A 21,094-nucleotide genomic window follows, 5' to 3' on the forward strand; every position below is an offset into this window, starting at 1 on the left:
CATATTGGTCAGGGAGAAATACAAACCAGTCTAATAGATTTATTGTCAACCTAAAATATTGTCATATAATTATAAATACAGTTTATACAAGTTGTATATCAATGTTCTGTATAAATAGCCTCTAAAATATGTAAACTGTCCATAAATGTAAACATTTTGCTGTAAGTGCTATTACATGATACAATATCAGTACTTGTTGCACTTAGAACTTGTCTAAATCAGCAGGGGGCGGCAGGGTAGCCTAGTGGTTAGATAATTGGACTAGCAACCAAAAGGTTGCAAGTTCAAATCCCCGAGCTGACAAAGTACAATCTGTCGTTCTACCCCTGAACAAGCAGCTGACCCACTGTTAGGCCGTCATTGAAAATAAGAATTTGTTCTTAACTGTCTTGCCTAGTAAAATAAAGGTAAAAAAAAAATCCTATCAATCAAGTGATTTCAGCCAGTGTATGGTTGTGGATTGAATGGAATTTTAACATATTGGCTGGCTGGCTAGCTAGCTAACCAACACATAGGACAGAGACATTCTTCAAATTCATTATTTTACACTATCGTATCACAGCACTGGCAAACCATGTTTGACCAACGTCTGAACATTCCAAAACGTTGCGTCCTACTGAACGCGCCCCAGCACAGGCCCTGCCCTGTACATTCAGCAACAACACAAGACAAGACAAGGGAAGGGAGACGAGAGGTAAGCGGTTTCTCATTGTCCATTGATATTTATCCAGCGATATTGACGTTAGGTCTCACATGATTTTTAGCATACTGACAACGATACCTACTTCCTTGCTGTTTTTGCAATTAGCCACACAAGCGTGTCTTTTCAAAACAAAACGACTAGCTAGCTAGTTTTCTATCGGGCTACTGACTAGCTAACGTAAGCTAACTAGCTAGCCAACCAATTTACAGTGAAGATGCCGATGCTAGTGGTTGGTAACGTTAGCTAGCTAGCTAGCGATTTGTAAAATGTCCAGATCAAATGGGACAATGCCGGTATTTCTATCTGTGGCTTACTAGTTAACTAGGTAATTAATAATTTAGTTACCCGCTTTAGGTATGTAGTGAATAAGCTGCTAAATTGCTAGCTGGCTAATGCAAATTCTGCCAATATTTAGCCGAATGGATTGATATTATTATATGGTCACTGTTATTTCGCCCGTTATTCGCTAAGGTTAGCTAACGTCACTGATTGGGCTGTGCTGCCAAAATACCAAAGTATCAAACACTTGCATATAAAGAAATATCCCCAGTTTATGGTGCTAAACCAACTTGATTCTGGAAACTAACGTTAGTTAGCAGTGGTTTATAAGGGTATGCTATTTATTGGAAATCGAATAGCTATGTTGTGGATAATTATGGCACTGCGCTGTTAACTAGCTGCTGTATCAATATATATGAACATAGTCTGAATCAATGATTTGTAAACCGAACGGGATGGCCAATACGTTTGACAATGGAAGGCTCCAATGTTGTGCCTCCCATCGAGTTGCTTCACAGATCACAGCCGAACAATATTTGTGGTATTTTATTGTCCTTTCTTTTGCTTCGTGGTCTTTATGACCATTCGCCATGCATTCTCGCGCTCTTGATTTCTCTCTCAGATTTCTCTCTGAGTCTCAACAATGTGAACACAAACGGCGCATTCGGGCTGCTGTGTTTTCTCAGGGGTATCAGTTCTCCTTGATCTTCTCCTTGATCACTCTATATAAAATGTTTATTTTTCTTCCTTTTTCACAGCACTCCTTGACGGGATTCCGACATAGATTGGAAGGCAAGCTGGGTGACATAATGATTTTGCTGGGAGAAGCAGCACTCCCACGGGTTGGGGTTGACAGCTGGGGTTTATTCATTACACCAAGTCTTTTGCAAAACGTTTATTAAACGGACGCAAACATAACGGGGAGGGCCCTACTTGCGTTTGTCCAATAGAATCTCTCGTTTTAGTTGCAAAACATTTTGTTTTGGACTCATGATTACAACCCTGATGTGAGGAGTCCCATTTCATACATCGCATGGAGAAAAGGTGTTTGGTTCAGCAGTGATGCCACACCGAATTGGACCATATTCAGAATAATCGGATGCTCCAGATTGAAGCAATGGATGGTTTGGAATTGAGATTTGATGCCTGCATTCTATGAGTTTTTTTTTTAGTGCTCTGACATTTGCCTTTTGACATGCACTCAACAAATTTGTTTCTTACAGAGCTAATCAAGGCTCCAAGAATGAATGTTTTTTAAACGTATTGCATAGTTCAAAGTTATAGGAGGAGCTTTGTTAGGTTAGTTGGCTTTGACTGCAAACAAAGGAAAATAGGTTTTCTTATCCTGTGATCGGATCTACTGTAGTTATAAAATTCCACTTTGTGTTAAGTAAAAAAATGTGTTCGTGGATAACATTTGGTAGTACGCAATGTATAGACCAATACTTTAATATTTCACCTCCGTGGTCAATACTCATGGAGTCAGTATCACATTGACAGGACTTACTGATTTAACAAATCGAAATGACCTGAATGTGTGCCTTTGAACTTTTATGCAATCTTTTACGAAATCACCACTGGCCAACCATGTTATTTAGATAATTTAGTGATCAACAACTGATCAGACTATTTTCTTAAAAACGTATGGGAACAAACACCTAGATAGACTACCAAAACGTCAAATAATATGCAGCGTCTGTTCCACGGCGCCGACACGAGTTTGCCTGCAGCGGAGTGGAAGCGCTCATAGCTGGACTACCATCCTTATCAAAAGGCGCAACCTACAGGATTCTTTTACCTCATCGTGGAACGAGTTGCAGTCGGCAGGCATGTTCGCCGCAGTGGAGCATGGCCCCGTCCTGTGCAGCGACTCCAACATACTCTGCCTGTCATGGAAGGGCCGGGTACCCAAGAGTGAGAAGGAGAAGCCGGTGTGCCGGCGGCGCTACTATGAGGAGGGCTGGCTTGCCACAGGGAATGGGAGAGGGGTTGTCGGGGTAACGTTCACATCCAGCCACTGCAGAAGGGATCGGACTACCCCACAGAGGATCAACTTCAACCTGAGAGGACACAATAGTGAGGTAATAGACATGTTTATTTTGTGATTTAAATGTGCACATTGAAGTAATGTTAGTATAGAATCCTAAATGTCATAAGTATTTAGAATATATTTTTATCTTGCTTTTCATGATTTCTAACATCTAATAATACATTAGACAGTTTGTCTGTTTCATATCATTCAAATGTTGCAGTCTGGGTAAAGTAACATTGTATTACCAATTTAATTACTCTCATATTTGGTATTGTTAGTCAGTGAGCTGGTATTACTGTGTTTCCTGTGTAAGAGAGAGGAGAGTGGCTGTTGGTTACTGTGGTTCAGATGGACCAAGCTGCTGTGTCAGTATTCCACAAAGCAGCTGACTAGAGCAGAACCCTATAGTGACTGAAGTACTGACTGACTCCAGCAAGAGCTGGTCCCGAGCCTGACCACAGCCCCCCACATTTTATTTTAGCCATATGTGACGCAGCTCATTTGGCAGTCATGGTTCCAGCGATTTTACACCCTATAGGCAATATCACAATGAGCAAAATGAACCCAAGAAATAGGTTAAATTATCAGAGTTTTTCATGTGGTCCATTTATATCATAATACAGGCTATCCGTATTACTGGGCGATATCAGAAGTCTTTCTGATTTTATTTTTATATATTTTATTGTTTTGTATCTTTTTGTTAGTTTTTTTGTTGCCATTTTTTCTTCCCAATTTCGTGGTATCCAATTGGTAGTTAGTCTTGTCCCATCGCTGCAACTCCCGTACGGACGGGAGGCGAAGGTCGTGAGCCGTGCATCCTCCAAAACACAACCCAGCCAAGCTGCACTGCTTCTTGACGCAATGCCCGCTTAACCCGGAAGCCGGCCACACCAATGTGTCGGTGGAAACACCGTACATTTGGCGACTGTCAGCGTGCACTGTGCCAGGCCCGCCACAGGAGTCATGCATTGCCTTAGACCGCTGCACCACTCAGGAGGCCAAAACTAGTTTTTCCTCATGACTCTCTCATGGCTCTCTCTTCCCTCTGCAGCAGACATTTGGTGAGCAGTATGTTTGAAACACCGAATCTCAATAAAATCACAGTATTTTCATCGCAATACATATCGCATCGGCACCTAAGTCTCATGATAATATCGTGAGATCCCTGGCAATTCCCAGACCTATACAATATTGTGTGCTATATCTTGGAAAATAAATACATGTGACTCTATGACAACATAATGTTTGTTTCCAACATTAGGGCTGCTAAATATGGCTTCGTGTTTTGTTTCCATGCCATGATACTAACGATTATTGCAACTACTGGAATCGTCCCAGCCCTACTAAATTATAGCTTAATCATATTTAGGAAGTTCATTTTCTTAGAAAATAACTGCCCCGTGCTTCTCTGGCCATGCATATATCCCAGTGTATTTAATAGATAAATCACTCACATGATCTCGCACACCCAATTAGGAGAGGTATGGCTACTGAACTTGAAGCAGCAAGAATGATGAGAGCAGACACTTTTTCTTACGTTTTGCATAGCCTATAGCCTACTCTTTAGGCGCTGGAAGATTTGCAGGTAGAGACAAATAAATGGGTTATCAATATTTATTGAAAAGGCACCTCTACTCACGTTGGTTGAGTGCCCTCCACTTCTTTCCATTTATAAATATTTGTTTCCACACACTGGTGAACTGCACTGCAGCCTAGTCATGACATAGGGTGGTGGCAGGTAGCCTAGAAGGTAGCCTAGGGGTTAGAGCATGTTTTCCCAAACTGGGGTACGTATCATGCCGCTGGGGGTATGCCAAATAAAAATGTGATTCACATTTGGAAAAATATATATATTTTTATTTATATGCTTTTACAAAAAAAAATCTTCACATTTTCAAACAGTCCATTTATATTTTCCAACAGGGAAATACATTTGGGTGAATTTTTTTTCTCCCCTGAGCAACCTCGTTTCATTAAACCATCTGGTGTTCAGCGAAATAACAACACAATGTCAAATACAGGTAGCCTAGTCATATAATTAACATCCAATCTATTAACCGTTACTCTCTCAGGGGAATTCCACAAACAGTCCATATGCAGCCAAACGTAGCTTCTGCTCATTTCGTTTGCTCGAAAATTGATAAATTGTTTAAAAAACGAAGGCCCGGGTCTATAGAGACACATACAGCTCTACTGGTAACATTAGTACTGCTACTACCAGCAGTACTACACCTGCACCTGTCGACGACAGGTAGTAATGCTTCCACGAGCACATCCAATGCTTAGCATCAGTAATTCTACATTTGTTTTTAGCCCAGCTAGCATGGACACTGATAGTTGTGAATCTGTTGCAGTCAAAGAGCGACTGCCTCCTTAACCGGGAAAGCACTGAACAACAGACAGGGACGTTAGACCATCGAAGAGGCGCAAATATGATGAGAACTACATTGATTTGGGGTTCACTTATATTGGAAGTAGTGACTTTCCTCAGCCATAGTGTGTTATATGTGCGGAAGTAATTATCTCACAACTTGATGAAAGCAGACATTTAGAAACAAAACATGCCAATTTTAAAAATAAGCTACGGGAGTTTTTTGAACGAGAATTAAGACGACTTTCGAGTAGTAAGACATGTATAAAAGCAACAGATACCATTAATAAGAAGGTGCTAGAAGTGTCTTATGGTGAGCTACTGAGTGGCTAGGACAGGCAAGCCCCATACTATTGTGGCGGACTAAATTCTTCCTGGGACAATGCTGGGGGAAATGGACAAAAAAAACTACAGACAATGTCTTCATCAAACAACACTGTTTCACGACGCATCAGTGACATGTTAAGATATGTTTTGAAACAGTTACTGCTTTGCATACAAGCCAGTGAACTCTATTTGTTACAGCTGGATGAGTCAACAGACGTGTTGGGCCTGGCACAGTTCCTGGTATATGTCCGTTACAATTATTGGGGGTCAATTAAGGAAGACCTCCTCTTCTGGAAACCAGGACAACAGGAGATTTTATTTTTAATGTTCTGGACAGGTTTGTGACATCAAATGGACTTTGGTGGTTGATGTGTTGGTATCTGTACTGATGGTGCAAAAGCCATGACAGGGAGACATAGTGGAGGGATGACACGTGCAAGCAGTTGCTCCCCGATACCACTTGGGTAACACTGCAGCATCCATTGAGAGGCTTTTGCTGCCAAGAGAATGCCTGACAGCTTGAAAGACGTTTTGAACACTACAGTGAAAATGTTTAACTTTGTTAAAGTAAGGCCCCTGAACTCTTGCGTATTTTCTGCACTATGCAATGATATGGGGAGCGACCATTACATTACATTACATTTACATTTAAGTCATTTAGCAGACGCTCTTATCCAGAGCGACTTACAAATTGGTGAATTCACCTTCTGACATCCAGTGGAACAGCCACTTTACAATAGTGCATCTAAATCATTAAGGGGGAGGGGGGGGTGAGAAGGATTACTTATCCTATCCTAGGTATTCCTTGAAGAGGTGGGGTTTCAGGTGTCTCCAGAAGGTGGTGATTGACTCCGCTGTCCTGGCGTCGTGAGGGAGTTTGTTCCACCATTGGGGGGCCAGAGCAGCGAACAATTTTGACTGGGCTGAGCGGGAACTGTACTTCCTCAGTGGTAGGGAGGCGAGCAGGCCAGAGGTGGATGAACGCAGTGCCCTTGCTTGGGTGTAGGGCCTGATCAGAGCCTGGAGGTACTGCGGTGCCGTTCCCCTCACAGCTCCGTAGGCAAGCACCATGGTCTTGTAGCGGATGCGAGCTTCAACTGGAAGCCATTGGAGAGAGCGGAGGAGCGGGGTGACTTGGGAAGGTTGAACACCAGACGCGCTGCGGCGTTCTGGATGAGTTGTAGGGGTTTAATGGCACAGGCAGGGAGCCCAGCCAACAGCGAGTTGCAGTAATCCAGACGGGAGATGACAAGTGCCTGGATTAGGACCTGCGCCGCTTCCTGTGTGAGGCAGGGTCGTACTCTGCGGATGTTGTAGAGCATGAACCTACAGGAACGGGCCACCGCCATGATGTTGGTTGAGAACGACAGGGTGTTGTCCAGGATCACGCCAAGGTTCTTAGCGCTCTGGGAGGAGGACACAATGGAGTTGTCAACCGTGATGGCGAGATCATGGAACGGGCAGTCCTTCCCCGGGAGGAAGAGCAGCTCCGTCTTGCCGAGGTTCAGCTTGAGGTGGTGATCCGTCATCCACACTGATATGTCTGCCAGACATGCAGAGATGCGATTCGCCACCTGGTCATCAGAAGGGGAAAGGAGAAGATTAATTGTGTGTCGTCTGCATAGCAATGATAGGAGAGACCATGTGAGGTTATGACAGAGCCAAGTGACTTGGTGTATAGCGAGAATAGAAGAGGGCCTAGAACAGAGCCCTGGGGGACACCAGTGGTGAGAGCGCGTGGCGAGGAGACAGATTCTCGCCACGCCACCTGGTAGGAGCGACCTGTCAGGTAGGACGCAATCCAAGCGTGGGCCGCGCCGGAGATGCCCAACTCGGAGAGGGTGGAGAGGAGGATCTGATGGTTCACAGTATCGAAGGCAGCCGATAGGTCTAGAAGGATGAGAGCAGAGGAGAGAGAGTTAGCTTTAGCAGTGCGGAGCGCCTCCGTGATACAGAGAAGAGCAGTCTCAGTTGAATGACTAGTCTTGAAACCTGACTGATTTGGATCAAGAAGGTCATTCTGAGAGAGATAGCGGGAGAGCTGGCCAAGGACGGCACGTTCAAGAGTTTTGGAGAGAAAAGAAAGAAGGGATACTGGTCTGTAGTTGTTGACATCGGAGGGATCGAGTGTAGGTTTTTTCAGAAGGGGTGCAACTCTCGCTCTCTTGAAGACGGAAGGGACGTAGCCAGCGGTCAGGGATGAGTTGATGAGCGAGGTGAGGTAAGGGAGAAGGTCTCCGGAAATGGTCTGGAGAAGAGAGCAGGGGATAGGGTCAAGCGGGCAGGTTGTTGGGCGGCCGGCCGTCACAAGAAGCGAGATTTCATCTGGAGAGAGAGGGGAGAAAGAGGTCAGAGCACAGGGTAGGGCAGTGTGAGCAGAACCAGCGGTGTCGTTTGACTTAGCAAACGAGGATCGGATGTCGTCGACCTTCTTTTCAAAATGGTTGACGAAGTCATCTGCAGAGAGGGAGGAGGGGGGGGGAGGGGGAGGAGGATTCAGGAGGGAGGAGAAGGTGGCAAAGAGCTTCCTAGGGTTAGAGGCAGATGCTTGGAATTTAGAGACCATGTAATTCTTTTACAACAAACATTGATATCCAACGTGCGCTGGTTATCAAGGGGCAAAGTATTGACACGTTTTTTTTTTGTTTAAATTGAGAGACGAGCTTAAAGTTTTCTTTACTGACCATAATTTTTACTTGTCTGACTGCTTGCATGATGATTTCTCACACGACTGGCCTATCTGGTTGATGTTTTTTCTCAACTGAATGATCTGAATCTAGGATTACAGGGAATCCTCCTCAGCTATTCAATGTGCTGGACAAAATTGAGGCTATGATTAAGAAGTTGGAGCTCTTCACTGTCTGCATTATGATTTTTTTTTGGGTGCAAATTAACTCAAGCTTACGGACAATGTCAAATGTGATATAGCAAAGTACCTGAGTGAGTTGGGCGCGCAATTATGCAAGTACTTTCCCGACACGGATAACACAACTGGGTTCGTTATCCCTTTCATGCCCTGCCTCCAGTCCACTTACCGATATCTGAACAAGAGAGCCTCATCGAAATTGCAACAAGCAGTTCTGTGAAAATTTAATTTTATCAGAAGCCACTGCCAGATTTCTGGATTGGGCTGCACTCAGAGTATCCTGCTTTGGTAAAACGCGCTGTTAAGACACTGCCCTTTGCGACCTCGTATCTATGTGATAGTGGATTCTCGGGTCACACTAGCATGAACACTAAATACAGGCACAGACTGTGTGTGGAAAATTATTTAAGACTCACATTCTCCAATACAACCCAACATTGCAGACATATGTGCATCCTTTCAAGCATACCCTTCTGATTAATGTGTGTGGCAGGCTTACAATGATGGCAAAAAAAAACACATTTTAGTGCGCTGACCCTGGTGCTAGAGGGGCTATGCAGCTGGAGGTTGAATGTTTGAAGGGGTACGGAACTATAAAAAGTTTGGGAACCACTGGGTTAGAGCATTGGGCCAGTAATCGAAAGGTCGCTGGTTTGAATACCCGAGCCGACAAGGTGAAAAATCTGTCTGTGCCCTTGAGCAAGGCACTTAATCCTAATTTGCTCCAGAGGTGTCGTACTACTATGGCTGACCCTGTAAAACAAAACATTTCACTGCACCTATCCTGTGTAATCTAATCTGCGGCGACAACAAAATATTTTAATCCCAAAATTGTCTGTCTGACCGCCCGCATGCAGCATTAAAAATGTTGACCGCGCTGCAATGATCTATGCCGGGGCCCGTGGGAATGCAGCCATCTAGCTCCAAGTACCTAAACTGACACAATGTTTTTTTTATGAGGTTGTTGAATTAGGTGTGTGTTTTTAAGGGCTTTTGGTTGATTCTCATTTTACCCATTTCCAGTCATGTTCATTCAAGTACATGTTCATCTGAAACAACAGTTCCCCCTTTCACACTTTCCCTAGTAATGAAGTCTGTAATATCCTTCCCCAGACCATATTTCATATAAAGCAATAAATAAGCATATGCTTTGGGAAATGTAAAATCCATAATTTGGTAGCCGGGCGCATAATTCGGTGTCTCTGACAGTGTGGAAATTAGTTTGCCTAATGAATTCTATCAGGTTATGACGAATGTGCTTACTCGCATCACATCAGCGCTCTGTTGAGTAGTGTAGAGAGGAGGGAACCCACTCCCATGACCAACTGACCAGGGTCTCCACTCTATATTTATGCTGCTGGCCTGAACAGGGAAATCCACTTTATCAGCAGTTATGGGAAGGGCATCCGTGCCGCTGTACTTTGTCAGCATGGGTAATGATGTACCTTCATGTTAAATAGGACACCTCACAGAATAGAATAGGCCAACATCTAATGTGAGCTCAAACAGAACAGCCAAGGTCAATAACTACGACAGACAAGATTAGATTGGTCATAATCACCAGAGCAGTGACAGTTATGGGTAGTTTAGTCCTTCAGTGTTTTCTGCCATCTGATTGGATGAGTTGTTTGGATCCTGGACAGGAGTGGGTCGCAGGGAATGAAGAAAAATGCTTTTAAAGACATGCTCCGGTACTTTGGCGACTAAAAGTGTTTTTTAAATCTCCCGCTTTGGACAGGATGTGTCAATGTGCAGTTCATACATGCGTAATCTATGAGCAGAATTACTGTCTTACCTCAATTGGCCACAAAATCCATAGTTTGAAACCAACTTTTCTTGAAGCTGTGCTGTGCCATATTCCCTACATTTCTCCTCATGTGGGCCAGCCCCTAGCAATTTTAGTTCTAGCCATTAAGCTTCAGCCCCTTGCATTTGAGTGACAGCTAGCAAGAGGCCTTCTCAGCATTATCCAATGAGGGTTGCGGGGCAGGTCCAATGGCTCAGTGGACACAGCAGAGCGAGAAAGCCATGAGAAGTTGCGCATACAATGCCTTCAGAAAGTATTCACACCTCTTGACGTTTTCCACATTTTGTGTTACAGCCTGATACAGACGTCCTTCCTAATTCAGTTGCTGGAGAAGAAGGAAACCCCTCAGTTGCTGAGTTTAATGGCTGTGATAGGCAAACTGAGGATTGATCAAAAACATTGTAGTTCCTCCCTTAGGGATGCACAATATATTGGTGAGCATATCGGAATATGCCAATATTATCTAAAAATGCTAACATTGGCATCGGCCTGTCTAGTTTAATGGCGATGTGAAAAACCGATGTTAAAGCTAATGTGCATACCTATATAACGTAAGTAGATGATGTGATGACACCACAAAAAGCAAATGATGCTACACAGAACAAATTATGCTAATGTAATGACTACACAGAACAAAAACAGAAAAGTACTAAGGGCACACTTCCAACAATGAAACAAGAAGTTGAGCAGTCATCTGAAAGAGTAAGAACATTTCAGTGAGATAACTCAAAGGTGAAATTCATTGATGCCAAGATAATGGAATTCTTTGCCCATGACAATCAACCGTCCTCTGTCGTGGATGATCTTGGCTTTCACCGTCTGGTCGAGCCCCGATACACACTATTTTTCAGATGTTGCCCTACCGGAGTTGTACGTTTCAACAATACTGTGCATCTATGAGCTTCTTGCTATGGGTGTCACTGCTATTAGCTTCACTACTGACATTTGGACCAGCCCCATGAGCATGCTGAGTCTGACAGCACAGTGGGTTGATGAGGATTTCATACTGAGGAAAGGCATATTGCATGCTCAAGAATGTGCTGGTTCTCATACCAATGGCATTTGAGAACATGTTTGAAACGTGATACCCTCTGTCATGGCATTGAAACTCCTGATCAATAACTGCCAACACAGACCGTGGGGTTAAAACATACAAAAGTACTCGAGACTGTGAACAAGAGATTTGGTGACATTCTCTCTGAGCCTCTTACTGTGTCGCGACCATGCTCGATGCTAGGTACAAGGACCGCTACTTCGATGCAGACAAGAAACAGGGTTTACGTGAAATGTTACATACACAGCTGGATAAGATGGAAACGGACACAGTGACAGTGAGCACTGAGGAAGAGGACCCACGACAGAAGAGGCCATGGACAGACAGAGCTAAAACCACTGCTTGACATGTATGATGAAATCCTGGTTGAGAATGAAACGACTGAACAAATTAACAACAAAACAACACAGCAAGTTAGTGAAATAAATAGATTTTGATGATATTTTACTGGTAATGGGGACACACGTAAATGCCAACAAAATACCTTTTTGGTGTGTAACCTTTTATTTAAGTAGGCAAGTCAGTTCAGAAAAAATTGTTTTTTACATTGACGGCCTACCCTGGCCAAACCTGGACGACGCTGTGCCAATTGTGTGCCACCCTATGGGACTCCCAATCACGGCCGGATGTGATACAGCCTGGATTCGAACCAGGGATTGTAGTTACGCCTCTTGCACTGAGATTCCGTGCCATAGACCGCTGTGTGTGTGTGAACTATTTAACTGTGCTAGAATGCTTAAAAGGCAGCAAAAATGTTTTATCAGTTATCTGTATTGTTTTTTTGGCAAGGAAAATATTGGATTTCGGTATCGGCCAAAAATGTCATGTCAGTGCATCCCTATCCTCCCCAATACTAACCTAATTGACAGAATGAACAGAAGGAAGCCTGTACAGAATAAAATTATTCTAAAACACGCATCCTGTTTGCAATGAGGCACAAAAGTAAAACTGCAATAAATTTGGCAATTTTTTTTAAATTTTATATACTGAATACAAACCATTATCTTTGGGGGAAAACCAACACTGTAACTAGTGCCTGTAACCTGGTTCAGGTTATCAGTTAACTGACCAGGGTAGTTACAAACAGCACAGGAATTAAATCATTATCATGTATTGATCACATCTTTACTATTGTTGCAGAAATGTCCTTTTTAAAGCATTATCCAAATCCATTGGATGTAGTGATCACAATATAGTAGCCATGTCTAGGAAAACAAAAGGTCCAAAGGATGGACCTAATCTAGTGTTTGTGGTCATACAAGTTTTGTAGTGATTCCTATGTTGTTTATGTAAAGAATATTTATGGTCTGTGGTGTGTAATAAGGAGCAACCAGACACTGCACTTGACACACTTTATGAAATTACTAATAAGCACCCACCCATTAAGAAAATTACTGTTAAAAACTGTTAAATCCCTGTGGATTGATTAGGAAAAATATTGTGGTTGAGAGGGATGAGGCAAAGCAATGACAAATAGGTCTGGCTGCACAACCGATTGGCAAACATACTGCATATTGAGAAAGCATGTGACGAAACTGAATAGAAAGAAACGACTACACTATGAAACAAAGAGAAATTACATAAAGAATGATAGTAAAAAGCTTTGGAGCACCTTTAAATGAAATTTGGGGCAAAAAGGCAAACTCCGCTCCATCATTCATTGTATCAGATGTCTCATCACTAAACCCACTGATATTGCCAACTACTTTAATGATTTTCATTGGCAAGATTAGCAAACTTAGGCATGACATGCCAGCAGCAAACGCTACACATCCAAGTATAACTGATGAAATTATGAAGCATTGTAATTTTGAATTTTGTAAAGTGAGTAAAGCCAGTGTGTCTGTATGCGGATGACTCAACACTATACACATCAGCTACTACAGCGAGTGAAATCACTGCAAAGTTTAACAAAGAGCTGCAGTTAGGTTCAGAATGGGTAGCAAGGAATAAATTAGTACTAAATATTTCAAAAACTAAGAGCATTGTATTTGGGACAAATCATTCACTAAACCCTAAACCTCAACTGAATCTTGTAATAAATAATGTGGAAATTGAGCAAATTGAGATTACTAAACTGTTTGGAGTATCCCTGGATTGTAAACTGTCATGGTAAAAACATGTTGATACAACAGTAGCTAAGATGGGGAAAAGTCTGTCCATAAAAAGCGCTACTCTACCTTCTTAACAGCACGATCAACAAGGCAGATCCTACAGGTCCTAGTTTTGTCGCACCTGGGGTACTGTTCAGTCTTGTGACACAAAAAGGGACCTCGGGAAAATACAATTGGCTCAGAACAGGGCAGCACGACTGGCCCTTAAATGTACACAGAGAGCTAACCATAATAATATGCATGTAAGGCTCAAGGTGGAGGAGAGATCGACTTCATAACTTTTTTGTATGTGTTGATATGCTGAATGTACTGAGGTGTCTGTTTTAAACTACTAGCACACAGCTCGGACACACATGCATACCCCACAAGACATGTCCCCAAAGGTCTCTTTACAGTCCCAAGTCCAGAACAGATTATGGGTGGTGCACAGTACTACATAGAGGCATGGCTACATGGAACTCTATTCCACATCACGTAACTGATGCAAGCAGTAGAATCAGATAAAACATTTATTTAAAAAAGAAAAACACACCTTATGGAACAGCGGGGACTGTGAAGAGACTTACAGGCGCATACACATAAGACACACTCTACAAAAACATATGCATGGATATTGCATTGTAAATATGTGATAGTGAAGTAGTGGCCTGAGGTAACACACAAACCCATCACCAAGTATCATTCTTAATTTTTTCGAGCATGGTGGTGGTTGCATCATGTTATGGGTATGCTTGTCATCGGCAAGGACTGGGGAGTTTATGAAAAAAATAAATGTAATATATCTAAGGCCAGTCAAAATTGTTTAATGGATTTTCCCTAGAAAAGTGTGGCGAGCGAGCAAATGTTTTTTTCATTTTTTAAATTAAACAATAAATAAAAACATTTAAGTGGATGAGGAATAACAGTACTTTACCACATTGTCCTAGACACTTGTGCAGGCCCTAGGCCTAATGTGAGCTTCAAGAGTTATATTATTCCATGTGAAAACCTACACTATTTTTCTTAAAAAGAATGAATATGTTACAAAGTTGTTATAACCTTGAGAAATTAAACACAGTGGGAAGTATAACTTGTGACAGTTCATTTATTCCCGATTTAAAAAAATAAATTTAAAAAAACTTCAAACTATTCTCGTCATTTAATGTATAGGGTATTAGAGTAGACTATTTAAAAATTAAAATCTAATTCAAGAATGATTGCCAAACAATTGTAATCATATTAAAATGTTGATGTATAATAAAGAGTTCATTACCTGAATGCATATATACAGTGGGGCAAAAAAGTATTTAGTCAGCCACCAATTGTGCAAGTTCTCCTATTTAAAAAGATGAGAGATTTTGGTGGCTGACTAAATACTTTTTTGCCCCACTGTGTGTGTGTGTGTGTGTGTGTATATATATATATATATATATATATACACATATATACACACACATATATATATTTAAATTATGTCTAAATATTGTACAATCCAGGTGTGCAAAGCTCTTAGACTTACCCAGAAAGACAGCTGTAATTGCTGCCAATGTTGATTCTAACATGAATTGATTCAGGGGATTGAATACTTAGCTAATCAAGCTATTATAAATTCTAACATTTTGTTTAAATTTTATTTTTAATTTTTTATCTGTAGATCATTGACAAAAAAATGAGAAATATATTTTAACCCCACCTTGTAACACCAACACATTTGGAATGATTGAAGGGGTGTGAATACTTTCTGTCGGCACTGTATGTGGCATGATGCACTTTACAGGGACCACTTTTGGCTCGTGAGTCAGTGCTACTTTCAGAACTACTGGTTAAAAAGTATACAAAAATATTGGAGAATCTCTTTAAGCTGGCAGGAGAGGAGAGGCTGCACACCTATTGTTAGGTTTAAGAATATGAGTGTCTGAAGAAGTCATGTCAAGGTAATGGCAAAGTCATCATATTTGTCCCACCTCCCAGATGTAATGTTTGTTTATTTACCCTAAGCGAGGTGGGCGGAGAGAAGTAGAGGTGGGAGTGGAGAGGGGGATAGAGGGCCACTGAGTGGGAGATAATTATGAAAAGTTAGAAGAGTAGGTGTTAGAAGACGGAGGGGCAGAGGGTGAGAAAGGGGAAGAGAGTGTTTGCAGGCCAGAGAAAAAGCATCAAGATCCAGGGATGAGACACTTGCTCTGGTGATTGCATCAGTTGTGGCTTGAGCACAGGCTCTGTCACTTCAAAGAGAGGGAGTGAGGGAGATGGAAGTAGAAGTCTGTGCCGGGCAGCCTACTTGTTTCTATGAGCGAGGGAGAAACCAAGATAGTGATAGTTGAAGGGAGATGTAAAACAGACACGCAGGGTGGATGTAAAGGGGTAGATAATGTGATTATCTGTTCATTTCTGGCCATGAACCTTATTTTGCTTTATTGCCATCGGGCTGTCTCATGTGTATGCTAGGTCCTCAGTCCTCTCATGTCAGCATGATTTTGGGATGTTCCATGTCCACCTCATTGAGTGTCATCACGGGATGTGTGTGTGTTTATAATGGAGTAAAATGGATTCTTCTAATCTGTTCTAACACCACCATATTCACTGCAAATCCATTTTGAACCAAAACAAAAAGCCCAGATTTGTCCAAATAGACAAGACCATAAAACAGCTTATTATTAGCAGCGTCACTGTCTGCTTTGAGACTAATTTTAAAACACAATTCAAAAGAAGCAGCGCCTTTATAGTGGGAGTGTATTTTAATATAAAAAATGCTAAAAATGGATGTTATGACTGTCAATCGAATTCCAATGTAGCAGTAGGCCTATAATCCCAATGGGAGTCCTATCAGTCCTTCTGATGACAACACAGCCTTGGCTTTTTGTTCTATTTTGTGTGTGCTTTGTGTTTGATCTGATGTAGGAACCTTAACAGTGCCAATCTCAAGGGGCCCGTTTTACTTTTGGGGCTAAAAATAAGAAATTAGAAAAAAATCCTTTGTGGACGTCACTACAGACTCCGAAATGAAGGTTTATGGAGGCACACCAGGCTGCAAGGTGTGTGTTAACTTTGGTATTTGAAGTGTGACACACCATCTCAAGCCTCTCTGCAGCAGAAGACAATGAGCAGAGACACACTCACACACACCTCCCAGTACCCATGGGTTCAGTCTGGAGTCTGTTTTTCAACTTGCCTGCCCTGAGCCCAGTGTTATGTCGTGTGATTGCATGTTTCAGACAGACCAAGCATTCTACAGAGAGACATACATGACCCCGGGGGCACTATTACCTATACTACCAGACCCTGGGGACACTGCTTCCTCTGCTACCTGTTTACCAGCCTCTTCACTGCACAAACTGGTCTTAGTTTACAGATCTAAGGTTATGGCAAAAACTGTACAGAATAATGCTGGTAACAGAATGTTTATGTTTGCAACCTGAATAACATCTCTCTCTCTGTGCCTTTGCCCTCTCTTCTCTAGCCTTTACTATGGTATGATACACTAGATGGGTCTAGTTCATAGTCTTAATCGGTCCTAATGGATGCATGATAGTGATGGGGAGGGGAAATTATATGATATTATATTGATATTTGAGGCAGATGTATTGATTTAAAAAAAAAATGGTATATATATATATATATTTTTTAACTATAGCTAGTTGGCACAAGACGACTGTACCTGCTACAAACTACGGTATTTGTAATTCTATAGCTTGTTCTCCATCTTCTTTTTAAATAGTTAGCCAACGTGTTTTCAGCACTTTTATTTCTGCTGCTTTTTCCATGACATAGCTTTCAGTTGGTTAGTCTATGATCCCTTATTGATGTCACTTGTTAAATCCACTTCAATCAGTGTAGATGAAGGAGAGAGGAGATAGGTTAAAGAAGGGTTTTTAAGGCTTCAGACAATTGAGACATGGATTGTGTATGTGTGTCATTCAGAGGGTGAATGGGAAAGTCAAAAGATTTAAGTGCCTTTTGAATGAGTTATGGTAGAGGGTGCCAGACGCACTTGTTTCTGTCAAGAACTGCAATGCCGCTGGGTTTTTCCACGCTCAACAGATTCCTGTGTGTATCAGGAATGGTCCACCACCCAAAGGACATCCAGCCACCTTGACCCAACTGTGGGAAGCATTGGAGTCAACATGGGCCAGCATCCCTGTGGAATGCTTTAGACACCTTGTAGAGTCCAAGCCCCGACAAATTGAGGCTGTTCTGAGGGCAGAAGGTTGTGCAACTCAATATTAGGAAGGTGTTCCAAAACAATATGTTTGGAACATCAAATTGCAATAAAATAACAGTATCGAATCACAATACATATCATATGGCCATCAAAGTATTGTCATAGTATCGTATTGTGAGGTCTCTGGCAGTACCCTGCTTTAAATCAAAGTTTATATCTGTACACAGTCATTCCATTTCATATTACGGGCATAGGCTTGGCTGCTTTTCAGACTTCAGGGGGATTTTTGTCTCTAGCTCTGCCTATCCTCTTTTCTTTCTTGCTTCTCTCTCGGTTTCTACCTGCTTTCTGTGACTTTCTTGTAGCACCCCATTCATGTTCTTCTGACACCCCTCTCTCCTGCTTACTGCCCCCTCCTTCTCTTTTCTCCCATAACCTGTCTTCCTCTTTCCGGCAGCTCTCCCCTCATGTCTTCTGACACCCCTCTCTCCTGCTTACTGCCCCCTCCTTCTTTTTTTCTCCCATAACCTGTCTTCCTCTTTCCGGCAGCTCTCCCCTCGTGTATTTTGAGCACCCCTCTCTTTTCTACATCCCTCTAGGGTTGGGTGATCTCAGACATGATAGACATCAGTTGTCGACAGTGACGACATCATGAATTGGCAGGTGATGGTGACAGACGATGGTTTAGCCTATTTGAACTTGGTAGCGCACAAGTGACGTTCCGAGTAATTTGCCTATTCCTATTTGCTGTAGCCTATTTCAATAAATATGTTTTAATATAGCTTACAGACCACAAGAGAGGAATGTAGGCCAGACAGAGCGGAGAAGCCCACCAAAGCAGCAAAATGTCCAGTCAGAAAGATATTTGAATAGCCTAAACTTAAGTAGCCAGAGCAATATCTCAAGGCCATCAGACTGTTAAACAGCCACCACTAACATTGAGTGGCTGCTGCCAACACACTGACACTGACTCAACTCCAGCCACTTTAATAATGGGAATTGATGGGAAATGATGTAAATATATCACCAGCCACTTTAAACAATGCTACCTTATATAATGTTACTTACCCTACATTATTCATCTCATATGCATACGTATATACTGTACTCTATATCATCGACTGCATCCTTATGTAATACATGTATCACTAGCCACTTTAACTATGCCACTTTGTTTACATACTCATCTCATATGTATATACTGTACTCGATACCATCTACTGTATCTTGCCTATGCTGCTCTGTACCATCACTCATTCATATATCCTTATGTACATATTCTTTATCCCCTTACACTGTGTATAAGACAGTAGTTTAGGAATTGTTAGTTAGATTACTTGTTGGTTATTACTGCATTGTCGGAACTAGAAGCACAAGCATTTCGCTACACTCGCATTAACATCTGCTAACCGTGTGTATGTGACAAATAAAATTTGATTTGATTTGAGACAAATCAAACAATATCAAAAGCCTATAGAATTGTTTATTTTATTACAAGTTTAAGCTTAAGAAAGAAATGATCCATGCGAGGTTGAAAGCCAAATCGCCAATAACCCATCATCATTCCTCCTACTGGCCTATCATACTAGCTTTAAGACAAGTTGAAGTTATGAACAGTAGCTTATTTCCTAAATATTTTAGCCTATGAAGGTGTTGTCATAAAGTTGCATTAGATTCTGTGCTATAGCCCAACTGTCGTTTTAGCTGAGGTTTTTAGTTAATTATTGTTATTCCTTTCACCAACCAATTTTTTTTTGGGGGGGGGGCAGTGGCCAATGGGGCTGAAATAATCATATATCTCAAAATTACATTACATTACTTTATGGGTACATAATCACGATAGGAGAAAAGTGGACATTGCCCAACCCTACATGCCTCTACCTCTGTTTTTACTCCAGAGCCCCTTCAGGAAGGAAGAGAGTGAGTGGCCCCGGCCTCAGTGGCGTGTGCTGTGTTTGGTGTTACAGGCCAGCATGCTTAGTGACCGCTTTAGCTGCTAATCTATCCCTGGAGAGGACGTTGTTATGCAGTTCACACTCGTCTCATCTCAGGTGCAGGGATATGTGTGTTTGAAGGGGGACTTGCGCTGCCTATGCAGTGATAGCGGAAACCCTGCCAACTCCATGGTAAAACCAGGCAAATCCCACTAGTCTGCGAGTGGCCACTCCTCTACTCATCCTAATCTTCCATTAGGACCAGTCGTCTGTGTCATATTATCAGATATCGATATTTAATAAAGCCCCTACTCAACGCTTCATCTTCCCATAAAATATCTCCAGGTCCTGTTCTGGTGTCCGGCTGCAAATCACCCCCCCCCCCCCCCGCTCCTACGTTGGTCCTTGCACAGCGTTTTTCTCTAATTGAGTTCCGGGTCTGATTTAATGTCACGTCAGACACTGAGACAGAGGAGAGTTGGAGTTGGGGCAAAGGAGGAGTGTGTGTGTGTGTGTGTGTGTCCCTCTCTCTCTCTACATGTCTGCTCTGTCTGTATTCTGTAAGACGCTTGACTGCGTCTTTACTTTTGTAGTGTGCTGGCTGATTCAGGCGGTCTGCCCTTCGAGTTCCCATCACAGAGGGTCACTGAGGAGAACGCTCTTCTGTCACTGAGTTGCAAGTTTTTGAACAACCACCCCTTTAACATGGTTTGTCTTTGTTATGCAGTGCATGTCTTTGTTGCTGTGGGTAGAGGCCTAAATGTTGCCTAGATGGGTGCTGATTGTAATTATCTACATGTTGCTGAAAACCTGAACAGAATGTTAACACAGGCCCAGAGAGTTGGATCTGATATAGGATCAGCTTACGCTCCCCCAATCCAGTAATGACCATCAGGGGCAAAAACATGATACTGATATTAGATCAGCTCCTAAGGGCAATGACATCTTCCTAATATTGATTTTCACCCCCCCCCCCACCCCCTTTCTTTTGACCTCAGAACAGCCTCAATTTGTCAGGGCATGGACTCTACAAGGTGTCAAGCGTTCCACAGGGATGCTAGCCCATGTTGTCTCAATGCTTCCCACAGTTGTGTCCAGTTGGCTGGATGTCCTTTGTGTGGTGGACCATTCTTGATACACACGGGAAACTGTTAAGTGAAAAGCCTAGCTGTGTTGCAGTTCTTGACACAAACCAGTGCCCCTGGCACCTACTACCATACCCAGTTAAAAAGTACCTACATTTTGTGTCTGGCCCATTCACCCTCTGAATGGCACACAAACACAATCCATGTCTCAACTGTATCGAGGCTTAAAAATCCTTCTTTACCTGTCTCCTCCACTTAATCTACACTCATTTGAAATGGATTTAACAGGCTACATCAATAAGGGATCATAGCTTTCCCCAGGTCAGTCTGTCATGGAAAGAGCAGGTGTTCTTAATGTTTTGTACACTCAGTGTACTCCAT

General features: G+C 42.3%; 1 protein-coding gene across 1 annotated transcript in view; it reads left to right on the forward strand.

Annotated features, from left to right (window-relative positions):
* The first annotated feature begins 27 nt into the window (after positions 1–27).
* The window catches only part of tulp4a (TUB like protein 4a), a 53,651-nt gene continuing 32,584 nt past the window's right edge, over positions 28–21,094 (forward strand). Inside the window, 2 exon segments of the mRNA XM_064991272.1 lie at positions 28–694; positions 1,741–3,063. Coding sequence (XP_064847344.1) covers positions 2,812–3,063 — 252 coding nt within the window. The 5' untranslated portion in view covers positions 28–694; positions 1,741–2,811.

Source organism: Oncorhynchus masou, chromosome 16, assembly GCF_036934945.1.
Source record: "Oncorhynchus masou masou isolate Uvic2021 chromosome 16, UVic_Omas_1.1, whole genome shotgun sequence".
Classification (NCBI taxonomy): Eukaryota; Metazoa; Chordata; class Actinopteri; order Salmoniformes; family Salmonidae; genus Oncorhynchus; species Oncorhynchus masou.